Below are 26,250 nucleotides of genomic sequence, written 5' to 3'. Positions count from 1 at the left end.
GGAACACATTGGAGAGATGCTCTGCCATTTACTGATGTTTTATTATATACAGCTAATCTTCCCACATCATCCCCATATGGTCATAGAGTCAAGGCAAGATTATCCCTCTTGAGGGCAAACATGATCTGTTCCCCCCCCTCAACTGACCCCCTCACTGTGGTACTACTTTTACCTAATAACAAATATAGTTTTAAGATTATCTAGGCGCCCTTCTAAGAAAACAGACAGATAACGATACCGTATATACTTTCAGGCTCTTATTTTGGGGGTCTGTGGTTGCTCACTTTGCTAGACTGGAAATCCATATGGACTTGATAAAGATGTGTCAAATGGTTGCATTGTGCGGTACTGGAGACATCCTTTTGGTGGTGCTATGCAGACGAGCGTGAGCAAGGTCACACGGTGTACCATTCTGCTGTCTGCGCTTCTCAAACGCTGCAGCTGCCGTCGTCTTCCCTACTCCACACTGTCGCACAGCCATGGCGGACAGCGCAAGCGAGAGCGACACCGACGGAGCGGGGAGCAGCTCGGCCACCCCGATGTCGTCCTCCGCTTCAAATTCGGGGAAACCGAGCATAGTCATTTCACAGTTTCGTCTGGAGGAGCTGACGAACCGCCTGGCCTCGTTACAGCAGGAGAATAAAGTTCTTAAAATTGAGCTTGAGACGTTCAAACTCAAGTGCAAAGCCCTGCAGGAGGAGAATCGGGACCTCCGCAAAGCTAGCGTCACCATTGTGAGTAACGTTAGCTAGCTAGCCACCTAGCTAGATGCTATACCCACGCCACTTCTTCTATTGCATTTGTCAGCAGGTTAGCGGTGTAAAGTGTTCTTTGATTAGTCTCAAATAGTCAATTTTAACATATTTGACGTTATTGATTTACATGAAATGTTATATTTTTTAAACACAACCCTCTGGTGTTTTGCTAGCCCCACTAACATTAGCTATTTGGGTATGTTGCTCATTTAGCCAGCGGGTTAACGTTTACTAGGAGGCTGAGCAGCAATAGCCAGCTAGTTTGCTTTGTTTTGCTCTGCGATGCTAAACTTGGCTAACGTTAGCTAAACGGCTAACGTCAAGTTAAAGGGCGTAAAAATTAGGTGGGGACTTAATGATGTAAGTTACCGGACTGCTGTTAGCTGTTTGGTCAGCTGATTACTCACTGTTAGACACTGTCACCACGTTATGTCCAACAAAGATACGGTAACTCAGTGGAAAATAAGTAGCCCAGCAGCAACGTTGGCATGGACCGATGTCATATGTCTTGATGCTCAGTTAATGAGATCCAGCTTCATTAAAATGTGGAACCGATCTGTTGGATAGATGGGAAGTATGTAGGCCAAACTTAGCGAGCTAGCTCAACGTCAGGCTCATATATTGGCAAGTCAGCCACAGTGCACCCTCTCCACCCTCCGTAAATGTGCGAGGCTTAACTAACGCTAGCGGTTTGGTTCTTATTATCCCTGACATTGTTCTTGAACAACTGACAAATCCTCACAGCTTGCAAAACAGAGTTTAGCTTTTAGGTCAGCGAGGAATGAGGATGGAGAATTTGAGACTGGTGCTAACAAGGACAGACGTATCGTCACACTGTAACGCTAGCGCTGGTAGTTGTCCCAACACATTTCCTCAGTGCCCCCGCTTTCACTCTTCCTCTCTCTGTAAGTCATCCGTCATTGCAATATCTCTTGAGTCGTTAGGGAGAATTCGGCTTCCTTTTTGGCTGGTAGACTGGATTGTGTGTTTTGCAGTATGCCTATGCACTGTGGGTCGTTACAATTTAATCAGGGTAAATGTGTACAAAACTTTGATGTGCCAAATCCCAGAGTCTCCTTAACTGATGTTTGCCCCTGTTTCTGTCTCCCATTTGTTTTTGCCCTGCAGCAAGCAAGAGCAGAGCAGGAGGAAGAATTTATCAGCAACACCTTGTTCAAGAAGATCCAGGCCCTCCAGAAGGAAAAGGAGACCTTGGCCGTCAACTATGAAAAGGAGGAGGAGTTTCTCACTAATGAACTGTCAAGGAAACTCATGCAAGTAGGTGATGAGAGCTATATAAGAAAATGGCCATTTTAAAGTCACAAGTTGGAGCTGTTTATACTAGGTGCAATGAAGAATAGCCTAACATCAGTTTGAACTTTGACCCTTTTTGATGACCTATTGCTAACGAATGTGACTGTGGTACAGAGATGTTATCTTAATGGTTGGTTATGCAAATTTTTTGCCTGCAGTATTGTCAAGTATGTGTCTATACACACAAGCCATGTATGAGTGCGCAGCAGCTAGTGCATTATCGTCAACTGTATTGCTACTTGCCTGAAGCCTGGAACGGCTCAAGATGACTTCACTGTGGCTGCTAGCTACTCTAAATGACTCTCAAATTACTCTCCTCCCGTCTGTCGGTTATTTGGTCCAGTCTGTTTTCCACATTTTATTTTCCCAACTGCAGAGTACACATGCATGCTCTCACACTTTCAGTGGCTAGCTGTAGGCTGACTAATGGTTTGTTGATGTGTGAAGAAGTGGGAAACTGGAAGGGACACATGTACATGCCTCAACAGACCCTGCTTAAGGTCACACAGATGGACTTGTTTGGGCTTTTGTTATCTTGCCTTCTCAGTTAACAAAAAACAGACCTGTGTCCGCCTCCGCCCATAGACTCAGTGCTGACAAATGGCTCATAATGTGTGTGTATACTTGGGCATGTGTTGTACTCTTGTGATTATAGAGGGAGAAATGAGTAAATGTGATCATTTATTTTCCTCGATGTGTAAAGCTCCTTTGCACAAGCATTTTTGTAAACAGTTTTGTCTGACCTGCCATTTCCTCTCCGTTACTGTTGATGATTTTTACTTAAGGCATCTAAACCTGAGAAACTAAATGTTTCAAGTGCTTCAGCAGGTATAGGAATCAGTGCCTCTCTTGCAGCACACTGTGCAACCCATACATTGTCAATTTGATGTACTGTGTAATTTCTGTCCCCCTTTCTGATGTCTTCTAATGTGCCAAAATAGGTTAATTTTTTTTAGAGAGGAAACTGACAAAACATTTCAAGCTATTTTGGCCCAATAGTTATTTTTACTATGTGAGATAATTAAGGCACAAACTTTAAGTTACCAGTGTGTAAAGTGTGCACATGCGTTAGCACATTGCCACTGTACTAATTTTGTTTACAGACAGCCTCTGCTTGAAGGACAGAAGAATCCAAGTGGGATAAAATGTCTCTGCAAGGTATCCATAGGCTTAAAGTGAACTGATATACTTTCACACAGACTCGGGCTTAGTTGCTGTTGAACAGACAGTGCTGTGAGGTGGAGGCCTGTTTTACAATAGCTGGTAGTTTTATAAGCTTGGGTGGGTAGAGCTGCCATTGTTAGTCTATTAATCATTTAATCTGCAATGAAAATAATTGTTAGTGACAGCCCTGCCAAAGGGAGGTGCATTATCAAAGCAATTCATAAAATTGTTAGTGTTAGACAAATGGACTGGGTGTGGCAAAACTTGGTGCTGCTTTCTGTCAGCCAGGATACCACAGGCCACTCAGCACTGTATAATGCAGAATCTGGAGCACATTTATTGTTTTCAGTTGTTCCAGTGGTTTGTTGGTAGGATAATGGAAATGGTTATTTTTCTGCCTTTTCCTATGAATGAATTTGCATCCGTTTCCACATAATGAGTAATGACTTATATAATTCATCACACAAGTGTCCCATTTTGAATCAGCGCTGAACCGCACCCTTTCTTTTCATTGGTGAGCTGCCAAAGGTGGTTTCTTTGGTTGCCAAATAATTATTTTACACTGTTTGTTCTTCTGGAAAGTTGTTACATGAGTTCAGTAGAATTCTAACATTAGTTTCCTGTTTTCCTGTACTCTTTGCGTGTAGCCTAAATGATCTGACACCAGTATGTTTGTTCACTGTGGTCATCAAATAGTTTTCATGTGACTCACCATGAGTCTCCTCTTCTTCTCTCATTTCATCCACCTCCTCTTCTTTTTCTCTGTCCACGAACTACCCACCCCTTTTCCGTCATAGCTCCAGCATGAGAAGGCAGAGTTGGAGCAGCACTTGGAGCAGGAGCAGGAGTTCCAGGTTAACAAACTCATGAAAAAGATCAAGAAGATGGAGAATGAAACCATCTCAAAGCAACTAACCCTTGAACAGGTATGCTTATCATCTTGGAGCAAGAAGACTTCAGTACCCAGTGTACAGTGACATATCCCTGAATAGTTAATAGTGTTATCAGCCAGAATTTCACCATCCTTAATTCTTCCTCCTGAATGTTAGCTGGAAAAGAGATTTTGGTCAGTGTTTAGGTCCCTCCTGTTTGTTCTGAACCACTCCAAAGATTTTTCTTATGACATGAACGTACATACATTTTTTTTGTCGCTGCTCTTTTATGAATGCATAGCTACATTTTCACCCCAGGGATTTTCCCCAGTGACTAGGAACCTTTGGAGGACCTTGGTGTGTTTCCGCTGCAGGCACCAGGATCTAAATTATTTTACCCTCCTTTCCAACAGTGCCAGAACTTCAGGGCTTGCTGCCATGCTTGCATTTATCATTAGTCAAGTACTCGCAGCATTTTATTTCAGCAACCATTTTTATGTCTCCGTGCCGGTGGTAGCTGGAGATATTATGTTACAGGTTGCCCGTCTATCCATCCATCCCCATCCATCTGTCACATTCCGGTTAACACGATATCTCAGGAACCCCTTGGAGTAATTTCTTCAAATTTGGCACAAACATCCATTTGGACTCGAGCATAATCTGATTTATTTGGTGGTCAAAGGTCACTGTGACCTCATATAATATGTTTTTGGCCATAACTCAAGGATTCATGCAACATATTCAAATGTCTAAAAATGATACAGTAATGACATTTCATATCCAAAAGGTCAAAGGTTGACTTCACTGTGACATGTAATGTTCTGCAAAAGCACTTTTTGTGTGGTGTTATTTAACATCATACATCAGGAACAGAAGGTGGGATTTGGTTGGATACTGAATTGGTGACACTAATGTCTACCTTGAAACTGCTGGTTGTGTGGATCTTCTGTGCTGCGGGATTGAAGATGTGTGTCAGGCATTCACGTATCGGAATCTGTAACTTCTTCTTGTTTTATCAGAATCTGGTTTATTGACTAAGTATATGAACCCATACAAGGGATCTCTGTGTTTCTTTTTCTCTCAAACGTACAACCAGCAGTATTCAATTACAAGCTGATATTGAGCATCAGTCCTCTGTAAAAATGGTCTCTGAACAAAGACGACATGTTTCATAGGAAATCAGTCCTTGGACTCATGCATATCAGTATAGTGATAACTTCCGTTAACCAAGAACTACATTTAACACCTAAAGTCTTCCCTGTATATATTAAATGATTCTGGACAGACATGAATGTGAAATGCAACTCAAGTGGTGCACAGAAGCATACAGCGGCAAGTTTTTATGGCATCATCAGCCTTTTCATAAATCAGCAACCAACCTTGCCCAATCTTCACAAGTCTGTAGACTGCAGTGTAAATACAAACCACACTGGGAAGGAAAAAGTAAGTTGAAATCTGGCTTATACATCAGAGTGTTTCTTGTTATGCATCTTGCATTACTTTGGGGTGTGATCAAATGTTTTCACAAAAAAATGCGACGTAATTTCTCTGCAAAAAAAATATAACTTATTTTAGCTTTAGAGTCATTTCATATCATTTGGTGGTAAAGTCTCGTATCTGTAGACCACCCTGCATAGTTTGTCACTGTGGCTCTCACAAGCAAGCACGGGCGCCGTATCTCTATGAAAGAAAAGTTTATCTGGATGGAGACCTTGGGTGTGCAGTACCATGAATGTTTTTCAGCGTCAAGGACTTTGTATTTCTGTACGTCACACTCTGCTCTTCTTTTATTCTGCAGTTGAGGCGGGAGAAGATAGACCTTGAGAACACATTAGAGCAGGAACAAGAAGCCCTGGTCAACAGACTGTGGAAACGCATGGACAAACTGGAGGCTGAGAAAAGGTGTGCAATCATCATAATATGTGTTAACTATTGCAGTATCTAAAAATGTTGGACATTAAAGAATCAGCTCCTTGTGTGCCTGGATGCAAGGCTTATTTTTTGCCGATATCCATCGTTGAACACAGCCGAAAGCAAACATCTCTTAACAAAAGGAACAAATCATTTTACAGGCTCCTGGTGTTGATGTTACTGTTGAAATTATTTTTTTGAAATTATGACAAATTCCCATCTCAAGCCCTGCCTGGTCAGTTTGTTATCTTCCAGTTCAGAGCCAGAGTTATCAGCAAAAGAGGAAATGTTGAAAAAGTTTTTTATTTTTGAGAATTAAATAAATTGTTTACATTGTCAGTCAGTAGGCTTTTTGGCTGTTATTTCTGTTGATAAATACTATTAACACTATGCGTTATTTGTTTTCTAACTAGAATCCTCCAGGAGAAGCTGGACCAGCCTGTTTCAGCTCCCCCCTCTCCTAGAGATGTTTCCATGGAGATAGACTCACCAGAGAACATGATGCGGCATATCCGCTTCCTGAAGAATGAGGTTGAGAGGCTCAAGAAAAGCCTGCGCACCACTGAGCTGCAGCGTAAGTGGCCTCTCAGGTTGTCACATGATCCAGGGGAGTGTGGGCTCTGAAGGGGCGGGGGTCCTCAAGTGTTCATTAGGGAGGTGATCGGTAAAACTGGTTCGTTGGTCTGCTACGAAGAGTGAACTCACCCCTCACCCAGACATGGGTTATCTTCCACAGACCAGAAAGAACAGGATATCTTCTGACATTGTCTAACACAGTTTGCATCCTTGTTAACCATCCACTTGTCAAATTACACCTGAGGATACTTCAGTGTATGTAAAGAAGTAGGACTGCCCAGTAGTCAGCAGTGAGCCTCCAAGTCAATGTTGGTCTTAAACTCATTTAACTCAAAACTCTTAAAATCATCCCCTCACCTTTCTTCCTTTTGAAAGGTGTGTCCATTACACATGAGCGTCTTATTTTGTTTGTTTACTAGTTCTTGTGTTTTGGATAAATGTCCGTCTTTTGATATTGCAAAATGTGGATGGAATATTAATAGCAGTAAGCTAGACTTCCAGTCCATCTGTACAACATTGGAACCTGGAAATCAATTATGTGCATTTCGTCCTACCTGTGGCACCAAATACCATACAGAGGGACACTATCTGTAATTTTTGGGTTTTTTTTTAAAGACCTCATGCAGTCCTGTTATGTACTACACATTACATACATTAATACTTTCTGGAAATGCAGTTGCAAGCAGGTACCATTTTTAGAAATGCCCTTGATGGGTTCAAGGATGTTTTTGAGGGCGGTTGTGAAATGTTATCATGTTGTTGCATTCAAGAATGCTCCAACATATAAGACTTTGAGAATTAACTTTGATTTTCATACCTGTTTAAAACAGACAAAATATATATGTAGTTACAGAATAGAAATATAGCTGGTATTAATGTTGAAGCTGTGTTCAGGGATGAAATAATAAACTACAAGAGGGAAGCCATATTTATCCACTGCATTAGCCACTGTGTTTGCAGGCACATTGAAAGCCACTTTTAGTGTTTTATGGGTGCAATTAAAGCACACAGGGCACGGACAAAATAACAAGAGTCTCACAGCACAGCAGTAAGCACAATTTTGTCGAGTTTAGTAACGATTTTTTGTTTTTCAGACAGTCAGAAGTGTTTAAGCTTGATTAAAGAATTTAATGAATTGATGGAGACCAGTCTTGTTTATGCTGCATGTGCCCTGTATCTGCCAGTAGAGGGAGCTGTCAGGCCAACCTTTATAACATGAGAAGCACCAATCAAGCAGCAAGACAGTATTTCTATTGAAAAAAATATTGGGGCGTTGCTTGCCTTACAGTGTGTTGTGTTTGTAGAGATGGGCATTGACCAACTTTGTTTATTGAAACAGAATTTAAAAAAGAAAACATTGCGCCGCCCATGCGTTAATGCCATTGGTGTTCATGTTCATATCTGATGGCCAGGATGTGAGCTTGGCAATGTCTGAACTGATGTCATTTGTTGTGTGCATCCCCTCCCAGACACAGAGAAGCGTGCCCAGTACATAGAGGAGGAGCGACACATGAGGGAGGAGAACATCCGGCTGCAGAGAAAGCTGCAGAGAGAAATGGAGCGCCGGGAGGCCCTGTGCAGACAACTGTCAGAGAGTGAATCCAGTCTGGAAATGGATGATGAGAGGTAGAGGATGGCACACACAATAGGACAGATGCTTAAAAAGGTCACAGTAGTTTAACACAGGGGGCTCAAAATCACCTGTTTCAGCAAATCAAGTGAAGTGGGCAGGAGATACTTGATTTTGTTAAATGGAGCGGCTTGGGTCGCAGAGTGATTGGAGAGGCATTTGGCTCCATTTGGCCAGTCATACTGCTGACATTTCTGAGTGAGTGAGGGAAGAATGAAAGGATGAAGGAACAAAAGAGAGGGATGCAAAACACAACAGACGGGTGTCACCTCAGTGCGCAACAGTTGTTCTTCCGATCACCAGTCTTTGTTGGTGTCGTACTGGCTTTCTTTTGATTTTCTTTTTGGTTTGCAAGAAAATATCAAAATAATTAGCAATACTTATGTTTGATTTTACCAGATCTGTGTTTTCCCTGTGCAACTGAAAAGGAGCCAAATTTGGAAGACCATTTAAGTCAAAGATTGACCCTCTGAACAAACATCATATTTGAACTCTTACATGTTATCCTTTTTACTACTGCCAGCCATTGCCTTAATAGCTCAGGCACCCAGATGGGTGTGTACCCAGATGGTTCTGCCAATTTCTTCTGAAACCAAGACATGACTATGAGTCCTCCTAAGGCAACAGTAGGACAGGAACAACACTGCAATTGAGCTCCTGCCTATCAGTGTACTTTTAGGAATTTGTAGCTTCGATACTGTGTAGTACAATGTGTAAAAATATTCCTACTTGCTTGATTTGCGTGCTTTTTTCCTTAAGACTTAAAACCAGCTTGCAACTGTCTACATGTTGTTGCCCTCAGCAATGACAAGAGGGCACAAAATAAGCAAAATTACCAGTAAGATCCTTGACCAAAAAGTTTGAATAGTTAAGAAAGGCGACAAATATACAGTATGTAAACACGTATTTGCATACATGAGACTCCTCTTCTCCTCTGGGACCATGAGAGAAGGTTTTTGAGAGGTTTTTGTGTTGTATCCTAAGGGGTTATCATCTTTTTGCCCATCTAACTCCTTGAAAGTATGGATTGATTGCATTATCTTGGACTAGAAGTGTTCTAAATTTTCCTGAAATGGTCATTTCGTCGTCTCAGGTACTTCAATGAGATGTCTGCACAGGGCTTGCGAGCAAGAACTGTCTCCAGCCCCATCCCCTATACCCCCTCACCCAGCTCCAGCCGACCCATATCACCTGGTAAGTACATGTAAGGTGGCCTCTGTCCAGGTATTATAGTGTTCAGCCAGGTATATTACATCAAATATACCTACATCAAATACTGATTGACACATTTATAAAAACACACTTGATATCAGTTCATATGAATCGTTGCCAGACAAGTTGTATCGTTGTAACAAAGCTTACAATTAAAATCCATTATACCTTTTGTCAAATCTGAACTAACATTCATTGACATTCAAGTCATTTTAAGGTCAGTGAAATCAGAAATGGCTCTCCAGTGTAGATGGCAGTCAAACATAAAGTGTTTGCTCTCACTTTGTGATTTTGATCTGGGGGATCATAAAAAGTCCTCATGCTTGCATAACAAATTGTTACCTAACAATTTTTCCGATTAGCTTTTATGAGATGGTGCATTATAGTTCATTATTAATTTTTTTTATTATTATTATTTTAAGCGTGAAAATGGTTCACAGGGAGCAGTTGTGCTTGTGGTGTTTAGTCACTACAGTTAATGAGTAATGAGTTGTTTGGTACGTGGAACAAAAACATTTGAGAGAAAGTAACAAAACTTGGAAAAATAAATGAGGGAGGTTAATGAGCACGAAGCACATAAAAAATGTGTACATCTGTTCCATTAAAAGGAATTCTCATAAACCCAAATCCAAATCTACTTTGCAATACTCTCATCTATGCTGTGCCTGGAGTCCATATTCCAAAGGCAAGAAGAAAATAGTCACTTTCGGTATGATTTGGCGTGATATTAGATTACAGCTGAAATATATCATAATTTTGCCCTTAGATACCAAAGCACTGCTGTTTCTTATTGTCTTTTGTCAGCCAGGTACAAAATGTGTTCGCCTGTCGTTCTAAGTATAAATAATCCTGGAACTGGTGTTAAGTACAGTAATAGGTGTCATTTGAGTCTCAACAACCAGAGTTGGATTTGTTGTGAAATAATAGTGACTTTGAACAAAAAGAACATACCATCTGAGCGCACTTCTCTGCATGTCTGTCACCCTGTCTCTGTCACAGGTCTCTCATATGGCAGCCACACAGTTGGCTTCACCCCTCCAGCAACACTGTCCAGAGCTGCCATCTCCCACTACAACACCCCCGCCCTGCACGTCCACGGAAGCTCGTCCCACGCCGTAGCGGTGAGTAACATCCATCCACATCTTCTTAAATTTGACACATCTGACAAACTGTAGACATGTTTATTTGGCGCTGTGGAAGTCATCTCTTTGCAAACCAGGACTCAGCTACTTTACTGAAAGAGGATCCAATCTAAATCGTAATTGCCTCACTTTAAATAGGAAAGTATGACTGACAAATTGAGAGAAAAAAAATTATACTGTAAAAGTGCTTGCAGAATTGCACCCTTTTTTTACCGGTGGTGTGATGCAAAATGCTTTTCAAGTAATAGAAATTTTTAGAGATTTAATAATAAAAACCTTTTCATCACGACATCACGTTAATGAGAGAGAATTTTTGCATGTGTAAGTATGACCTTAGCTCCCTATTTATTCAGATGGAGATTTTCCACTTTTGATAATATTGTTTGGCAAAAGACCTCAAACACGAATTTAATGTTTAGCAATAAATGAGAACATTGCCTCGGAGCATGTGTTTTGCCTTTCCTTTTGTTGAATTTGCAGACCCATAAGACCCATTTTGTTGTCAGTCAGTATTGAGACAGTTGTGTTTCTGTACTCCGTCATATAAAATTTTACATGATACAGTGACCCTTTTATATATGTCAGCAAACAATAAAAAGGGGATATGAGTCCTACACTGTTCATCTGTTAGAGGTGTGAACATTTGTAAACTTTAAACCTGCCATAGAAAACTGGTTTGATCTGGACACAGATGCTGTTCTATGATAATATCCCACTCTTACTTTGATAATTTGAGAACATAGAACAGCTCTATAAATGTCTCAAGGTCCATTCGGATCTTGAGTCATCTGTTCAATAAAAAAAGATAACTGAGTCAACACACCTTATTTGCGTCACATATGTTTTTTTTTTATTAGCTTCATATTCAGACATTTGTCCAGTCATGCTCCATGAAGGTCTTTCTTCTAATCACCTTCAGCTGATATCAACAGTGTATCAGATTAAGTCATAGCAGTCAGTTGTACAGACTGTCAAATACCAGCTATAGCTGAGTGAGACATTGACACACATACACCTGCAGTGACTGAAATAGGATGATCATAATTTAAGTGATTAGAGAACAATGAAGTGTTAAAAATAGCATGGTTAGCATTATTTTATTGAATTTATTGAACTAAAGTGGTAGAAATGTTCATTATGCTTAACTGGCATGCATATTATAAAGCAGGCACCAGGAGCTGGGCCTCAGACTTTATTTGTTTTTCAGACCACTGGTTACTCTGGTTACACACCCAGTTATGATTGGTTGCAGGGTGTCATTTAATTCCTGATCATGGACACCTACTATGTAGTTCCAGTGAAACTTTTTGTTCACCTTTCTAAATGACACCTTGACATTAGAAATAATTCACTTAAAATAAAAATAAAAAAATCTGAATATCAGCACTGAATGTTGTTCTTTAGTGTCTCATCCTCACCACAGGATGGAGAAAGTCATACACCACATTGCCTCTGTGAACTTACTGGGTAGGCTGTCGCATATCATCTCACGTCCCATTTGCTATTCAACTTGCTACTTCAGCCTACGTAGCTAGATAGCGAGATAGTCTTGTTGTTAAGCATACCATAAAATTATATTTACTATTTGTCAACTGAACCCAACCCTCCTGTTTACTAGAGTAGTGAACAGTATTGCCATTGCATAGCAACCTCGTTGGATGGTAATGACTGTTACAGGTATTGGTTAATCCCTCGTGTTTTATCAGGAAAACTGAGTTACAACTATTGAAAAACACATGGAAATATAAATTCATAGTCTCAGTTGGTAAGTAATCCAGGTACGAGCAGGATAATGTCACTAATCAGGCATTAATGGACTTGGAGGCAACCGTCCTCCGTTCTGATATCTGATAATGAAAGAGGTGTCCACTATATTTACTTGTTTTGATGTCAAGTTATATGACCATTTGGGAACTGCATCAGTTACGTTGTTGGTGTGTATTTGAGATGAGGTATAAGGTTCCTAGTTTAGAAACTTGAAACCAAATATCCTGGCAACAGCAGCATCTATAAAGTTCAATTTAAAAACCTATTCCTATTGATAATTACAGGCAGCTGAACTAATTAATTCACTAATTTTTCCTCCCTCTGTCACCTGCTATTGTATAACTTGGCCTCTCTTGTTTTCTCAGAATCTGGTATTTCTCATATTTCTCCCATCACCACTCAGCCCACCCAGGACTTAAAACAGGGAATAACTCTCTCCCTCTCTCTCTCTCTCTCTCTCGGGGAGATCAGAGTCAGATTAATTTTTCTCTAAAACCCCCGTCAGTTCTTTTTTTTCCATTGCTCTGACTGGAATTGTAGTTCTCAGGTCATGCAGATGGCTCATTGTGGGAAACATGACTGAGACAAGCAAACTCACCACTCAGTCTTATTTTCCTTTAGTGGTTTGTAACACTAGAAACAAACAAGAACAAAAAAAAATACTGCTACAGTTACCTCAGCTTTGTATGTTGTAGTTTTCAAATGTACTGTCTAGTTGTATCTCCTTAAAATATGACTTGAAAAAATGTAAAGTATGCTTACATGAGAACATGTGTTGGTTGACTTTCTCTTAATAGACAAAGTGCAAAATAATTGTGTTCTGGAAAATGAGAGATATTTATCTATTTCTCTCTCAAACAGAGGCCCTCCCCAAGAAGAAGCACCAGTCCCGACAAATTCAAACGTCCAACGCCCCCACCCTCACCCAACACGCACTCAGGGGCCCAGCAGGCTCAACCTCCGCTACCCCCACCAGCTCAGCCCATGGTCCAGTCCATGTCCTCCCCGGCAGCTATGTCGCAGCACGCAGCAGCACAGCAGCCTCCCTCCCAGCCTTAACGCAACACACAGTCTCTGCGCGTGAGTGCGCCCACTGAATGCCACGATGCTACCGCAACAGCAGCTTCCGTCATTACCAGCTCTGGAAGTTTCTTACTCTTTACCAACTTCACAAAAGAAGCAGCTTCAAAGGTTATTGAGGGGAAAGAAAGAAACCGGTGGCTTACCCTCAGTGAAGCTAGCCGCCTGCCAAATCCACACGTGGCGTTACTTTACTACTCTTAAAAGGAATGGATGGACTGAAAAATAATCGCTTCTGGGATTTGTAGGCCAATTATCTGTTCCACCTTTTGTCTTGTACATGTTATGTTTTTTTTTTTTTTTCTTTGCTTGGGACTTAAGCTGGTTGGAATTGTTGTTGTGGCGCTTCTAAGATAGCACAAACAGCACATAGAGTATGTTTCATGGTGGTGTTTTCTGATAGGTTGGATGTTTGGATCAATGGATGGATGTAAGGCTATAGAAATGGATGACTTTATAGATGGATGTGGTCAGTTCTTTTTATGCCTATAATATGACACTCGATTGCAGTAATGTCCTCCAACTGTGCTCCCCGCACCTCCTTTGTCTCTGAAGCAGTGTCAACAATTCACCCTGATGCCAAGCTCAACACCCCAAGATTTGATTAGGTCAACAGGTGGTGTCATAAAAAAAAGTTCTAGGAGTTTATCCATTACAGGGCATTGATCAAACCGAGCTTGCGCCACAGTTATTGTAGTTTCTGAAAGCATTGAAGGCTCTGCAGTTAAAATGAAAAGGAAAAAAAAAAAATCACGGAGGATGGACACTGGTACATAAACCACAGATAAATGTCGCCTTTTAAGGTGTTTAAAAATGTAGTCTGAGGTGTTACAACTTAGTCATGTACTCAGTCTCTTCTCTGCTCTTCTCTCTCTCTCTCTCTGGTGTATTTCTGAAAGCTTCTATCATCCTTGTGGATATTCCTCATCAGAAAAAAGGAAAAAAAAAAAACATAATGCTCTTTACACTAAATATACATACTGCTAAAAACATTCTAAATGAATGGTACTGTTGAACTAAATTTCTATGTATGATTAAAGCTCTTGAGATGACAACTTCTGCTTTTAATTGTCCGTTTTATGGATGGCACATGTTTCTCATAATGATGTAAGAACTCTGAGAGCTTGCAGGCGCACTGGTTCAGAATTGAATTGGTCTTTATGTATCTTTAGCTTCACTGGAATGTTGCCTCTTGGAAATCATGAGTTCCTACCAAACGCCTACAGTGGTTGATGGAAAATGTTTGTGCCTTTAAATAAACACACACCAGTAGAGCTCACACCCTGTCTGGGAAGGCAAACATGTTGATATTTTTATAAAGGAGAATTCCCTGTTTAGTCCATTTAGTGATGTGTCACACGTGCACAGATGCAACTGAAGAGTTCAGCTTCCAGTGGGAGAAAAAAAAACCAAAACAAAAAATGATGTCTCGGGCTTCTCTACGCTTCAGCACAGGTAAGACTTGCTGTTTCAGTCTTCCTATCATGGTTCATGACCTTGTAATGTCAGACTGCCTGCAATAATGGATTGCTGTGTAGTTTGTTCAAGATTTTCAAGGTCCTTTTAGGATAATTTGAATGAGCCCGATTTTTATTCTGCAGCTGCCAGAAGGTAAAACTTAAGTTTGATTAAAGGAAAAAACTTTCTCATTATTGCTGGATCACAGGTGATGCTGCTTACTGACTGCTGATCCCCTGGCTTTTTTTTTTTTTTTTAGCACAAACGTGTTGCATATTGTTTTTTGTAATCAAAATATCTTGCCAACTGATGAATGGATTGCAGAGAAATATGGCACAGACCTCCATGCTCCCCAGAGGATGCATTGTAGTAACTTTGGTTCCCTGACCTTTCATCTTCAGCGCCATCATCAGGTTAGAATTTCTCTTTGTCCAGTACTTTTGCTTATGACCAAGTACTTTCAAAACTAAACACATTTCACATGCCTCACCTTCAAAATGAGATGCTGAATGTGGCAACCATGTTGAATGTAAATACTGAACTATAGAATTGCTTATCCTTGTCTGTTATCAAAGCACAGTCCCACTAACTCTTGATTCTGTGCCAGTATCTAACTTTCATTTTCTAGCGTGCTGTGTATTGGTTTTATCCGGTTCTGACTGGTCGAAGAGCGGAGGTGTGGTTTCCATAAATCAGTCATTCTAGGATCATTTAGCACTGTAAACGATTGTAAAGTGGGTACAGTAATCCATTATGGGAGGAGAACTGAGCAAGGATGACAATCTGTGTAACACATGATGCTTCCCTTTGGTCGCCACAGGTAGGTGTAGTCCATTCACACACACGGCTGGTTCAAACTGACCAGAACCGAAACATACACCCCATCGCAATAGTGGCATGAGTATATCTTTGTTCACAGACTTGCTGAGAGTTCTAATCCAACTAACTGTATCCTGTGTTTTTCTAACATGTCACAGTGTTCTCCCTTGATGCTGAAACCAGCAACCTGAACTAATCCAAGCAGGAATCTGGGCCGGGGGCTCAGGGTGGCCACGCTGGGTGCTAAAGTGGCCTTTGACCTCTGCAGCTTTGGCCTAACCAAGAGACATTTATCCAAACTGCAGGGTGGCTCCGTATGTTCGCACCTGCCAAGCCTCTTACGGAACAGAGCAGCAGGCTGCTGCTACTCGGGTATCACAAAAGTGTAAAAGAAGAGTAAAAGAAAAGATACTGTAAAATGTCAGCTTGCATCAAAACTGCTGGGACATCTGTGTGCTGTGCGTTTGTGTTTACTAATGGATTGTGGATAAGTGCTAGCTTCACAGCTAGAGCAGAAGTAAATGAATGTGAATTTTCATATTTGCCCATTGAATTATATTCACAATATGTTTTGAAATACATCGCACATAAAGAAAAACCAAAACCTTTTTCCAGGACAAATTGGCCTTACTTGGTTAGATTAACAAGAAGCCATCTCCAGTCTCAATGGTTATCAAGATTTTTGAGGCCTTATCAACTGCAGATAGTTGAGTGGGAGGTGCAGAAGTTTCTCCAAAGGCTTTGAAAACAAATAAATCACAGGGTTGGTGAGAAAATATTATATACTACGTAGAGTAAATCTAAGGAGCCCCAAAATAGGTCTTTGTGGGACACCATCAACATTTGAAGGCTTGACACCAAAAGCCTTGGATTTTAAACAGCTTAGATATAGGCCAATAATTATTTAGGTCAACAGTGTCTCCACCTCCATGCACTGAAACCACCTGATATTGCAATGTCAGGATCAAAAAAGCAAAGATGGCACATGTCCAGTGTTTTTCTCAAGCAAGTGCCCTCATGTACTCTCGGTCATCTCAGTATTCACGTGTTAAATTCAGCTTTGATGTTGTACAACGATCAGGTATAAAACAGATCACATAACCACGAAACCATGCAAAGCTTCAACCTTAACCTTAAACTTTAAACTTAGCTTAAAATTTCTAACCCAGTATTAGTGGTCTAAATGCAGAAGTGGGAAATGTGTCAGTAAATGTGCTGAAAAGTTCATGTAAGCTGGCCAGCTAGTCAGGATCAGTCATATATATAAAACGCTGTTGTGTATCAGAGGAGCTCTGTCCAATCCACTCCCCTTTGGATTCCTACAGACTCTAGCCAACTTGCACTACATCTGGTTTAAACCGGTCTGGAGCAACGTGTCATTGTTATGTCAGTGTAGAGTACAATTAACTGTGCCTGCCCTGTTCTTTTTTCGCTTCTTTTTTATATTTTTTTTTCAGGCAAAAGGGGATTATGAAGCCTAAATCTGTTCTCCCTTCCTGGCAGCAGACTTCAGCTACGGGGGGGAAAAAAAAGCATCCAAGTTGCTGAAGAAATTTAGGTGCATTCAATGTGAAAACCTGTCAGACCAATTGTCTGCTCTCTCCATGCCCCATTCTTACTCTGTTCCACGGCCTTTAATCTTCTTGGAGCTCTTGTTTTCCTTCCTTTTGTCCTCCCCCCTCAGCATTTTTTCTGCTGACTTGGCACTGACCTGAGGTTATATGACTGGATCTTCTGTCTGCTCTCACACCACCATATGAACGCATTCAATTATCAAGCAGAAACACAAAAGGACTACGGCTGAAACTGTGTCTTTGCCCTTTTAAATGTAATTCAAAAGTGTGTCAAGCCCTTGCGTGTTCTTCTGGGTAAAAAGAGGGCTGTTTGCAAGTTGGAGCCAAAACAAACAAACAAACAAACAACAAAGATGAAAACAATGAATAAAAAGCTGTGTTTCCTTGGTTACATCTGTTTTACTTAACGACTCTGTGTTAATGCAGGCTTCCTCTTTACAGGACACTCAGATATTCCTAGAGTATTCATGCGTTAAGTGTATATCACAAACCGCTGCTATTTTTAACCTGTCGCAGCCGCATTGCAGACTGAATGCATGTTGCTGCATATTCGTCTGTGACTTTTATGTTCGCCATCATCAAACTCCTGTTGTTTTCCAATGATGGCCGATAAGGATTTGATGTGATTTTGTGGCTGTAACGCGATGCGTTATTCGACGCTCACCAGGCCGTGCGCCCTGCTGGTGCAACGTGGTCGTGTTATTACCATCCATCAACCGGTTCAGACTGGACTGGTGGCAATATCCACAGTTTGTTCCTGGAGAGAAGTACTCCATACACCCACCACAAATCGTTAGCACATGTACCTTCAACTTTCAGCGTGACCAGACAGAAGACATTTAGATTAGCAGGGTGTTCCGTTTTCTTTACGTCTGTATATGTATTTTTAACTGCCGCTTTCACTCTTTTAATTGACCGATGAGGTTCTTTATAATAAAAACAACCCGGAAACCTATCAGGTAATGGATTTTATATTTATGCATGTGTGTGCGTGCACGCTTCCCGTCGAGCTTCACTTGGCATTTCAGATGAAGGCTCGAATGTAAGAAGTCCGCAGACTTCTCATCAGTCTGCTGTGCGCTCCGGGCGCGCAAGAGGAAGCAGCGCCTTTCCTCCTGTAGCTGCGCTCAGATCTGCCGCTGTGGTTGCTGGACCAGCAAGAACAGCCTTGAACCGGTTTTGTTGTCGGTTACAAAGCAGTATGAAACGGATGCACAATGCGCATTGTCGACGCAGGGTGTTCTCTTAACACGCAAAAACCATAGATAGCAGATCAGACAGACCAGCGTGCGTGGACGAGTTTTTCCTCGTTTATGTTATCTGCAGTGTTTTTTTAACGGGGAAACCATCCTATATGGAAAGTTCCTGCAGAACGCGCAGCTCTGCAGGGTCCTGCTGCTGTTTTTGTAGATGCTGAGGTGAGTGTTGCGTGTGTGTGTTTTTTTTTTTTTTTTTTTTTTAACAAAAACAACAAGCATCTGTAAGAAGATAGGATGCGATGAGAAAATACGGTGTTTGTTGTTGTCGTTGACGCATGTAGAGAAGATGTCATCTCAGCCAATCATTAGCCAATACAGTGATTTTCTTCGAGATATTAATGTCTTATATTTAAACTACAAAGTAACCTATTTACTGTCAACATGTCATAAGCCTGCTTTGTAAGCAGGGATATCTGATGAGCTTTGCAACAACTTCCCCCCCCCTCACTAAGAAGCGTCATTGTAAGCAAAATGTGACGGGAGGGATTAATGCTGCTGCAGTGATGTATAAAGTTCATCTGTGCTAAATTATTAATGATAGAGCTCTGGAAAACTTAGGTCTGCCATTTGTGTATTAAGGATAAGAGCTGAATTGTGGAAGAGAAAGGTTAAAGGTGTGTGTGTGTGTGTGTGGTGGTGGAGGTGGAGGGGGGTTCAAGACGGTTGCAAAGTAGTGCAGATTCTCCTCCTTCAAGGTGTGGCTATGGAAAGGATAATGGTAACAAAAGGAGCAGTTGCCTTTGTGTAAGTTGCAGTCAGTCAGTCAGTCATCAGTCGGTCAGTCATCATACAGGTGACTCACCTGTTTGTTCAGGCCAGGTGCTACAGCAGCCTTCACTACATCAAGGCTTTGTGTAAGTGTGTGTGTTTGGAAGCTGTTGCAGGTCAGACTTAAAAATATTGTCTTGGGCAATAACTTGTGCTCCACTTGTCATCTTTCAAATGATTTTACAGTAAAACCCTGACTGAAGTGTTTCGTTTGTTATGTCCTGTCCAGGAACACCTCTGCCAAAGCTGTAGCAGATCCCCGAGGGCAGCTCTAAGATCAGCACCATGGCTCCATCTACTGAAGTCCTGGACGGAGGCTGGGGATGGGCGATTGTTGGGGCCTCCTTTATGGCCCAGCTCCTGGCCTATGGATCACCCCAGTCAGTGGGAGTCCTGTACCCCGAGTGGCTGCATGTTTTCCAGGAGGGCAAAGGCTTGACAGCCTGGGTGGGCTCCCTTGTGGCTGGAGTGGGACTAATAGCAAGTGAGTTGCAATGAAATAATCCTCAACATTAGTCCTATGTTAGGATTAAAGACCCAAACTAAAACTGAAGTTTAATTAGATTGGTGAGATGGATCAGGGACGCTCCTGATGCTGCTGTGAAGTTAAATGGATGCGAACGGAGAAAGATGTGTGTAATTTTTGAGCATGTTTTCTCAAGATTAGTGTTTTAACATCTGATAATTTGTGCTGAGCAGTAAATTGATGTTTTGGCAGTTCATACAGTATGATTATGGGCACTAAGTCCACCGATAAGTTTAATCGAGGGAGGGATTCCACACCTGCTTTGTGCTTTAGCACTACATACTCACCTTTACACCCGTCTGCATACCTTTTCCTTCTCAGTTATCATTCCACATGATAACACTGATAACGCAGCAGACACAATAACATAGCTTGTTCAAAGTCTGGCCAATGACAAACTATCACCAGTGAATATATTTACTATGACTACAGGTGTTAAAGAGTTCTGTTTACTTTAATGTTTCAGCAGGGTGGGGAGAAAATACAAAGATGAGCCCTCTGTGGTTCCCTCAGTGGAGCTGCTGTTATTGATTTTCGAGGAGAGCAAAACAAGTGCAAGTCATCCAAGCTATGAATATAGGAGGATCACTTGGCCTGTAATTTAACCACAAAGGGAGGGAATAAAAGACAGATGGAGAGGAGAGAAAAGGATGGAAATACAGGCACTTAAATATTGTCTTGGTTGAACTAGGTTATATCCATACAGATACTTGAACCCAAACATAAAAAAGGGGGAAGAGTATAAAAGTGTGTCAGTTTGGAGAAGAGAACCAAACTAAACTCTATCAGTTAAGCCAGGAGATTACAATAACGGTATACTCCATTACTGTGTAGGAAGGAAACAGAATCAGTGACAGATAGCAGTCTTGGTTGATATTTCCGCCTGAGGCAAAGCTCGCTCCCTGGTCTGGCTTCTTAATGTCGTCTTTCTCATAGGGTGGGAGCCTAGTCAGGTCCTGAACATATCGCCCAGCTGCCTGACAGCTGCAGCACTGCAGTCGCTGCTGGTCCTGCATGATCCTCCCCCTGCTCAGAGGGGAAAGCAACAGTATATGTTGCTCAATGAATGAGTCAAACAACCTCAGGATGTGGGAGTATTCACGAGAAGTGACAAAGACATTCTCGTGTTTCAGTATTACACACAGTATACTTCATATATCACGTAGCTCTTGTGAAAAGGGTGAGAGGGTTGATAAATACATATATCTCACCATAAGACGGTGCAGAATGAGTTGATATTTCCAAACTTGAAGCAAATGAAAGGTTAAATTAAAGGATGCTGAGGAGTTAAGCTATGAACCTGTGGGTTCATGTTAACACTGGGCCTCTTAAGATTATCTTCTCTTCTCTTTGACCACACCTGACAACTTGCCAGTTTGAACCTAATGTGATGTGGCCGAGTCCTGGTCAGACTCAGAAGGGCTTTGTGTGATGGGATTCGATTTTCTCGGAAACCCTATTTAACCCTATTTGTCATCCAGAATACGACAAATTAAGCTACGTGATGTCATCATTATCCTTTGTTCGCTCTTAGTCGCTAACCTCTTCCAACTCTTCACTCTCTTTTCGCTGTCCTTGTCCCTCTGTCGACCTCTTTTCCCTCAGGTCCTGTCTGCAGTGCCTGTGTGGACAACTTTGGGGCTCGCCCTGTGACCATCTTCAGCGGCGTAATGGTGGCGGGCGGCCTGATGCTCAGTGCCTTTGCTCCTAATGTCCAGTTCCTCATCTTTTCTTATGGGATTGTGGTCGGTAAGGAAATTCTTGATGTGACCCTGGGCGGGGTGGGGTGGGGTGGGTGGGTACCCTAAAAGGCACAAGCCTCTAAAGATAATATAGCAAACAGCCCAGATGCTTCATTCAAGTGACTGTCACACAGATAGTAAAGTAGGGGCTTGGGTCTTGGCATTTTGAATCTAATGTGATGTGACAGTGTCATGGTCTGTATGAGAAAAATGTGTTTGATGTTGCTGTGGTCATGGGAGTTAACTAAGCCTCTTATCCGTCTAACATAAGAGAATTTCGTAACACATTGTCCAATTATTTGAAACAAGCAGTGCCATGTGTGAAGTCCAACTGTTGCGATAGGGAACATCAAATTAGCCGTTGATAAATATCTATGCCACAGAGAGCAGTATTGGTTTGACCTTAAAGATATTGAGTTTGTATTTATTGTTGACAGGAAAAAAAAATTATGGCAAAGCACGATTCCCATGTGACCCTTTCGTGCCTCGGCGTCCTCACCAGTGTGCCCGTGTGGGCCCAACAGCACCTGTTAGCACACTTTAACAGACAGCCCAGACACGCTTAATCCTGGTAAATGGTTGCAGAGGCAGTGCTGACTGGCGGAAAAGAGAGGCCATGCATATTTGAAGACAGCCATTTATTTTTAGAGATGCCCTTAGAAGATGGCTGTGGCTGTATATGCACGTGCAGCCTGTTTACTGCTATGCTATGCTTCTTTTATGTTTTCCTAATTGGATTGCACAAGAAACCTTGTGCACAGTGCCTTTATGGATTTATGTACATTGTGAATACATCTTGGTAATGATTTTTTGAGTTCACCTACTGCAATACACACAGCACAATGCTGTTCTGTAGTATTGTATGAGTTATAGACTAATATATGCCTACAAATTTATAGAATTTTGAAAAAACCTAAATTAAACGTAAGATATTTTCCTGATATGAACTGTGCAAATGAGTTCCCATTCTTGTGTATTTTTAGAAGTGGAAAACTTTTCCCTCTTTCACCTGAGCTAATGGAAATCCTTCCTCCTTTGTCCTCTCACCCACTATAGGCTTGGGTTGCGGTCTGGTCTACGCAGCCACGTTGACGATCACCTGTCAGTATTTTGACAAGAGACGCGGCCTGGCCCTCGGCATTGTCACCACAGGTACTGCTGCCCACCCTCTGGGCTCACTGGGTGCACACCAGTACTCCATGCTCACTTCTTTCATGTATGAGCTGCTGGGAGCCATGGGATGCTGAGGTAAACATCTGCGGTGTAGCAAAGGCAGAGTGGTCTTTTATAGGAACATGGACTGCTGGCCAGAGACTAGGTTGGCTCAGAATCAAACTTTGATGGTAATGGTTCAGGAAGGTTGACATTACACTTTGAATCCATATCAGGCAAAATTGTCTTTAATGAGGGTTATTATTCACACCTTGTCTTTATTTTAAAAGTTTAAGTCAGTCCATTATTCATTTAGAACTATTGAGCTGTCTCACTGCGTATATATTAAAGAGTCATTTAACATTATTTTAACCTCGCTGTGTTGGTACACCATGACATCACTGCTGGGTGAGGTTACAGATGCAAAAGGTCCCACTTCTGACCTGCTGTTGTCAGAGGTGAAGCAGCTTTTAAACTTTAAACTGGAGAGGACCATAAAATGTTGATTTTCATTCTTTTGTTATGATATTCTTCCAATCTAATGTGAGTATGGAATTTGAAAATTTTGGACTGGCTCCATCTAGTGGCAGCATCAAAAAGACAAGTATGACTGCATGAAGAACACAGAGATGAATAAGCAAAAACCAACACATGGACTGCACCAGTTTTCAGCAAAATTGCCTCCTTTTTCTATAAATAAAACTACATTTAAAAGGGTCTGCACTCACATAGAATTCTACACACAGTGGCTTTTAATGTGTATTAATTGATCTGTCACTTTCTTAAACAGACACTGAATGTTTGTCTTCCCCTGCTCACCCAGGTACGAGTGTTGGAGCATTCATCTACGCCACCGCTCAGAACGAGCTGATTGTGCTGTACGGCCTGGATGGCTGCCTGCTAATCATCGGAGGTCTTGCACTAAATCTCATGGCCTGCGCTGGCTTCATGAGGCCCCTGAACATGCCAGGGTACTACCTCAAGCAGAAGGCCGCCCTGGAACGCAACACGGAGGAGCAGCTTTTTGAGAAGCCCCCGTTGGAAGACATGAAGGTCACAACAGGTTCCACCGCAGCCACACCAGACAAAGTTATGATGGTGAAAGAATTGCTCATCACAGTCGATGCCAAGGACGCCATTCAGACAGAGAAAAAGAAAACCAGCTTTCTGTCTGGGTTAGCCATCATGAAAACCATCAAGAAGAAGCAGCAGAACTACTCAAAGTATGTGCACTCCATGCATGAGATCCTGCAGGACCAAGCCATGGTGGCCTTCTGTATTGCTGTCTTCCTCTTCAGCTTGGGGGCCTTCCCTCCTGTGCTCTTCATAGAAGATGTGGCGCAGAGTCAAGGACTCATTGACGAAGTTAGTCTCATTCCTCTGGTATCAATAGGGGCCATTGCCACTTGCGTGGGTAAACTAGTGCTGGGTATCCTGGTGGACATCAGGTGGATCAACGGCATCTATCTGTATGCCTTCACCATGTTTGCAGGAGGAGTGTCGCTGCTGCTTATTCCTATCACTAAGAGTTATGTGGGACTGCAGATCCTGTCTGTAGTCCTGGGTTTCTTCTCTGGAAACTGGTCTCTCACCTCTTATATTACCACTCAGATTGTTGGCCTGGAAAGACTGACACAGGCCCATGGCATCCTCATGTTCTTTGGGGGATTTGGGATCATGCTTGGACCCCCTGTTGTAGGTAAGAATGCTTGTCTTTGTTTGAATTTGTAAGGATTGCTACACTGGCAGTTATGGGTTAGGTAGAAGAGACACAGAAAGAGATATATAGATATTTTTATATTGTGCAGAAATCAACCCTTTGGTAACGCCATGTTTTCAGAGACATTTCAAAATATTGAATCATGCATGCAAACAGAGCAAGGCAGGGGGCATGTCGACTTCAGTGAGGAGACAACTTGTCATTGTTTAGCTGACTGCTGTATCTGCCAAGAATCCCTGCTGACTGTGTTCACAATGTCTGTTTTTCCTCATAACTTTCCAGGGTGGTTCTTTGACTGGACGCAGTCGTATGACTTTGCATTCTACTTCAGTGGGAGCTGCGTTGTGCTGGGAGCGTTCATTTTGTTTCTGCTCACCCTTCCCTGCTGGAACAGGAAGCACTCGGAGAACAGACCAGACGTCCATTACACCAGCAACTGTGACAAAGTTGCCTCAGTAGCCTGAATATGAGCGCCTTTTATCGGGACTCAAATCTTATCCCTATTACCCAGCAACCCTCCACTGAAAAATTACTGTAAACCTGAAAGCCTCTAGGAGGAATTTTCTTTCTTTGACTAAGGAGGGGTTTTCCCCTTTATTTCTGTTGCCTGGTTCTAATATACCAAAATACTTGCCAGAGGTTTTGAAATGCAGGCCTTTCCTCTGTCCTTTGCCTGGATTTCTCAGGTTCAAACCATATACTGCAGATCTTTTTAAAGTTTGACTCTGATGCCTCTGCTGATTTTTTTATTATTATTATTATTATTCCCTCATTTTATGAGGTCAACTGAACACTACCGCTCAACTCCCCAATTCTACATGTGTTTATTCTGTTAACACTTTCCACTTCACTGTTGCTCTGAAAGAAGACATGGTGCTGGTCATAACACTTGGAAGAAAAAATGTTGGGTGTTAATTTAACTCAATTAAAAAAAACAAAACATTTGAAACCACCTTATAAATGCACAAAACAAACAAACAAACAAACAAAATGGTCCATTAATCTCAGTGGAACAGAGAATACAGGGATTGGAGTGAAGGAGGGAGCCGTCTTTTGATAATCGTAGTTTTAGCAACACATTTTTATTTTGTATTTAGGTTTTTTTTTTAGATGTGTCTTAATTACACCACTATGTATCTAACCAAAGTATCAACTATAGTTAATGCCTGTCAACACATAATGTCTGTTGGAACAATACGAAAGCTTTGTAGTCTTTGTCTTCAAGTGCATCAACTGAATTTATAGGTTTTTTTTTTAACGGTTTGAGTTCCACATACCTCCTGTTTTTTGGATCGCACAGAGACTTGAATAAGTTATGATGATTGAAAACATGTAAAAACACAAATGAGATCCTAATGTAAGTTACTCCAACTGTAACAGCATGTTCTTTCACTTTGTGGCATGATCGTAATGACATCTGCTGCCATTCATTTTGACCAGACTGATACTTTTCTATCATGTTGTGTATGTGTGTATGTGTTTGTAACGTGTGCACGTCTGCACACACGTTGGCATACTTGTGTGTACATTGTTTGATAAAATTTTATATTAGCATTAGTTTGTAAAGTCCTCTGTGCTAGTGACTTTTACATGCACAAAACCGGCCATGGAGCTGTAAAAAACCCTGTTTTTGTTTAAGCTGGAAGTTTATTATCGTGATCATAATTGTAATGAATACATTGCAATAGTTTTTTTAGAATCACGTGAATGTTGTTAAATATACCACACATGTATTTTTTGACAGTTCCAGTTGCAGGCGTAAGGCTAAATCTGGGACATTAGTGTTTGCTTATTATGTTTGTAGAGGGT

General features: G+C 41.6%; 2 protein-coding genes across 5 annotated transcripts; both read left to right on the top strand.

Annotated features, from left to right (window-relative positions):
- The first annotated feature begins 357 nt into the window (after window positions 1-357).
- LOC124066091 (coiled-coil domain-containing protein 6-like) lies at window positions 358-14,478 on the top strand. Its single transcript, XM_046402190.1, has 9 exons — window positions 358-734; window positions 1,884-2,033; window positions 4,031-4,159; window positions 5,904-6,007; window positions 6,430-6,590; window positions 8,062-8,218; window positions 9,316-9,416; window positions 10,434-10,555; window positions 13,205-14,478. The coding sequence occupies exons 1-9, from the start codon at window positions 480-482 to the stop codon at window positions 13,400-13,402; spliced, it is 1,377 nt and encodes a 458-aa protein (XP_046258146.1). The 5' UTR covers window positions 358-479; the 3' UTR covers window positions 13,403-14,478.
- A 3,563-nt stretch (window positions 14,479-18,041) lies between these two features.
- LOC124065647 (monocarboxylate transporter 9-like) lies at window positions 18,042-25,367 on the top strand. Of its 4 annotated transcripts, none has more exons than XM_046401214.1 (6): window positions 18,042-18,233; window positions 19,531-19,785; window positions 21,433-21,576; window positions 22,626-22,721; window positions 23,545-24,420; window positions 24,724-25,367. In XM_046401214.1, the coding sequence occupies exons 2-6, from the start codon at window positions 19,587-19,589 to the stop codon at window positions 24,903-24,905; spliced, it is 1,497 nt and encodes a 498-aa protein (XP_046257170.1). In that variant the 5' UTR covers window positions 18,042-18,233; window positions 19,531-19,586; the 3' UTR covers window positions 24,906-25,367. The 4 variants fall into 4 exon arrangements, with proteins under 4 accessions (XP_046257170.1, XP_046257169.1, XP_046257168.1 ...); XM_046401213.1 differs by lacking the exon at window positions 18,042-18,233 and adding an exon at window positions 18,374-18,692; XM_046401212.1 differs by lacking the exon at window positions 18,042-18,233 and adding an exon at window positions 19,275-19,387.
- The last annotated feature ends 883 nt before the right edge of the window (window positions 25,368-26,250 follow it).

This window comes from Scatophagus argus, chromosome 10 (assembly GCF_020382885.2).
Source record: "Scatophagus argus isolate fScaArg1 chromosome 10, fScaArg1.pri, whole genome shotgun sequence".
NCBI lineage: Eukaryota > Metazoa > Chordata > Actinopteri > Scatophagidae > Scatophagus > Scatophagus argus.
Note: the sequence above shows the minus strand (reverse complement) of the source record. Positions and strands in the feature narration are given on the sequence as shown.

Excerpts from the sequence above, each read along its gene's own strand:
- LOC124066091 (XM_046402190.1), top strand. The coding sequence starts at position 480 with ATGGCGGACAGCGCAAGCGAGAGCGACACCGACGGAGCGGGGAGCAGC. Across the intron at positions 6,008-6,429 it reads AAACTGGAGGCTGAGAAAAG|AATCCTCCAGGAGAAGCTGG; the intron begins GTGTGCAATCAT and ends TTTTCTAACTAG. Across the intron at positions 8,219-9,315 it reads CTGGAAATGGATGATGAGAG|GTACTTCAATGAGATGTCTG; the intron begins GTAGAGGATGGC and ends TCGTCGTCTCAG.
- LOC124065647 (XM_046401214.1), top strand. The coding sequence starts at position 19,587 with ATGGCTCCATCTACTGAAGTCCTGGACGGAGGCTGGGGATGGGCGATT. Across the intron at positions 21,577-22,625 it reads TTCTTATGGGATTGTGGTCG|GCTTGGGTTGCGGTCTGGTC; the intron begins GTAAGGAAATTC and ends CACCCACTATAG. Across the intron at positions 24,421-24,723 it reads GCTTGGACCCCCTGTTGTAG|GGTGGTTCTTTGACTGGACG; the intron begins GTAAGAATGCTT and ends ATAACTTTCCAG.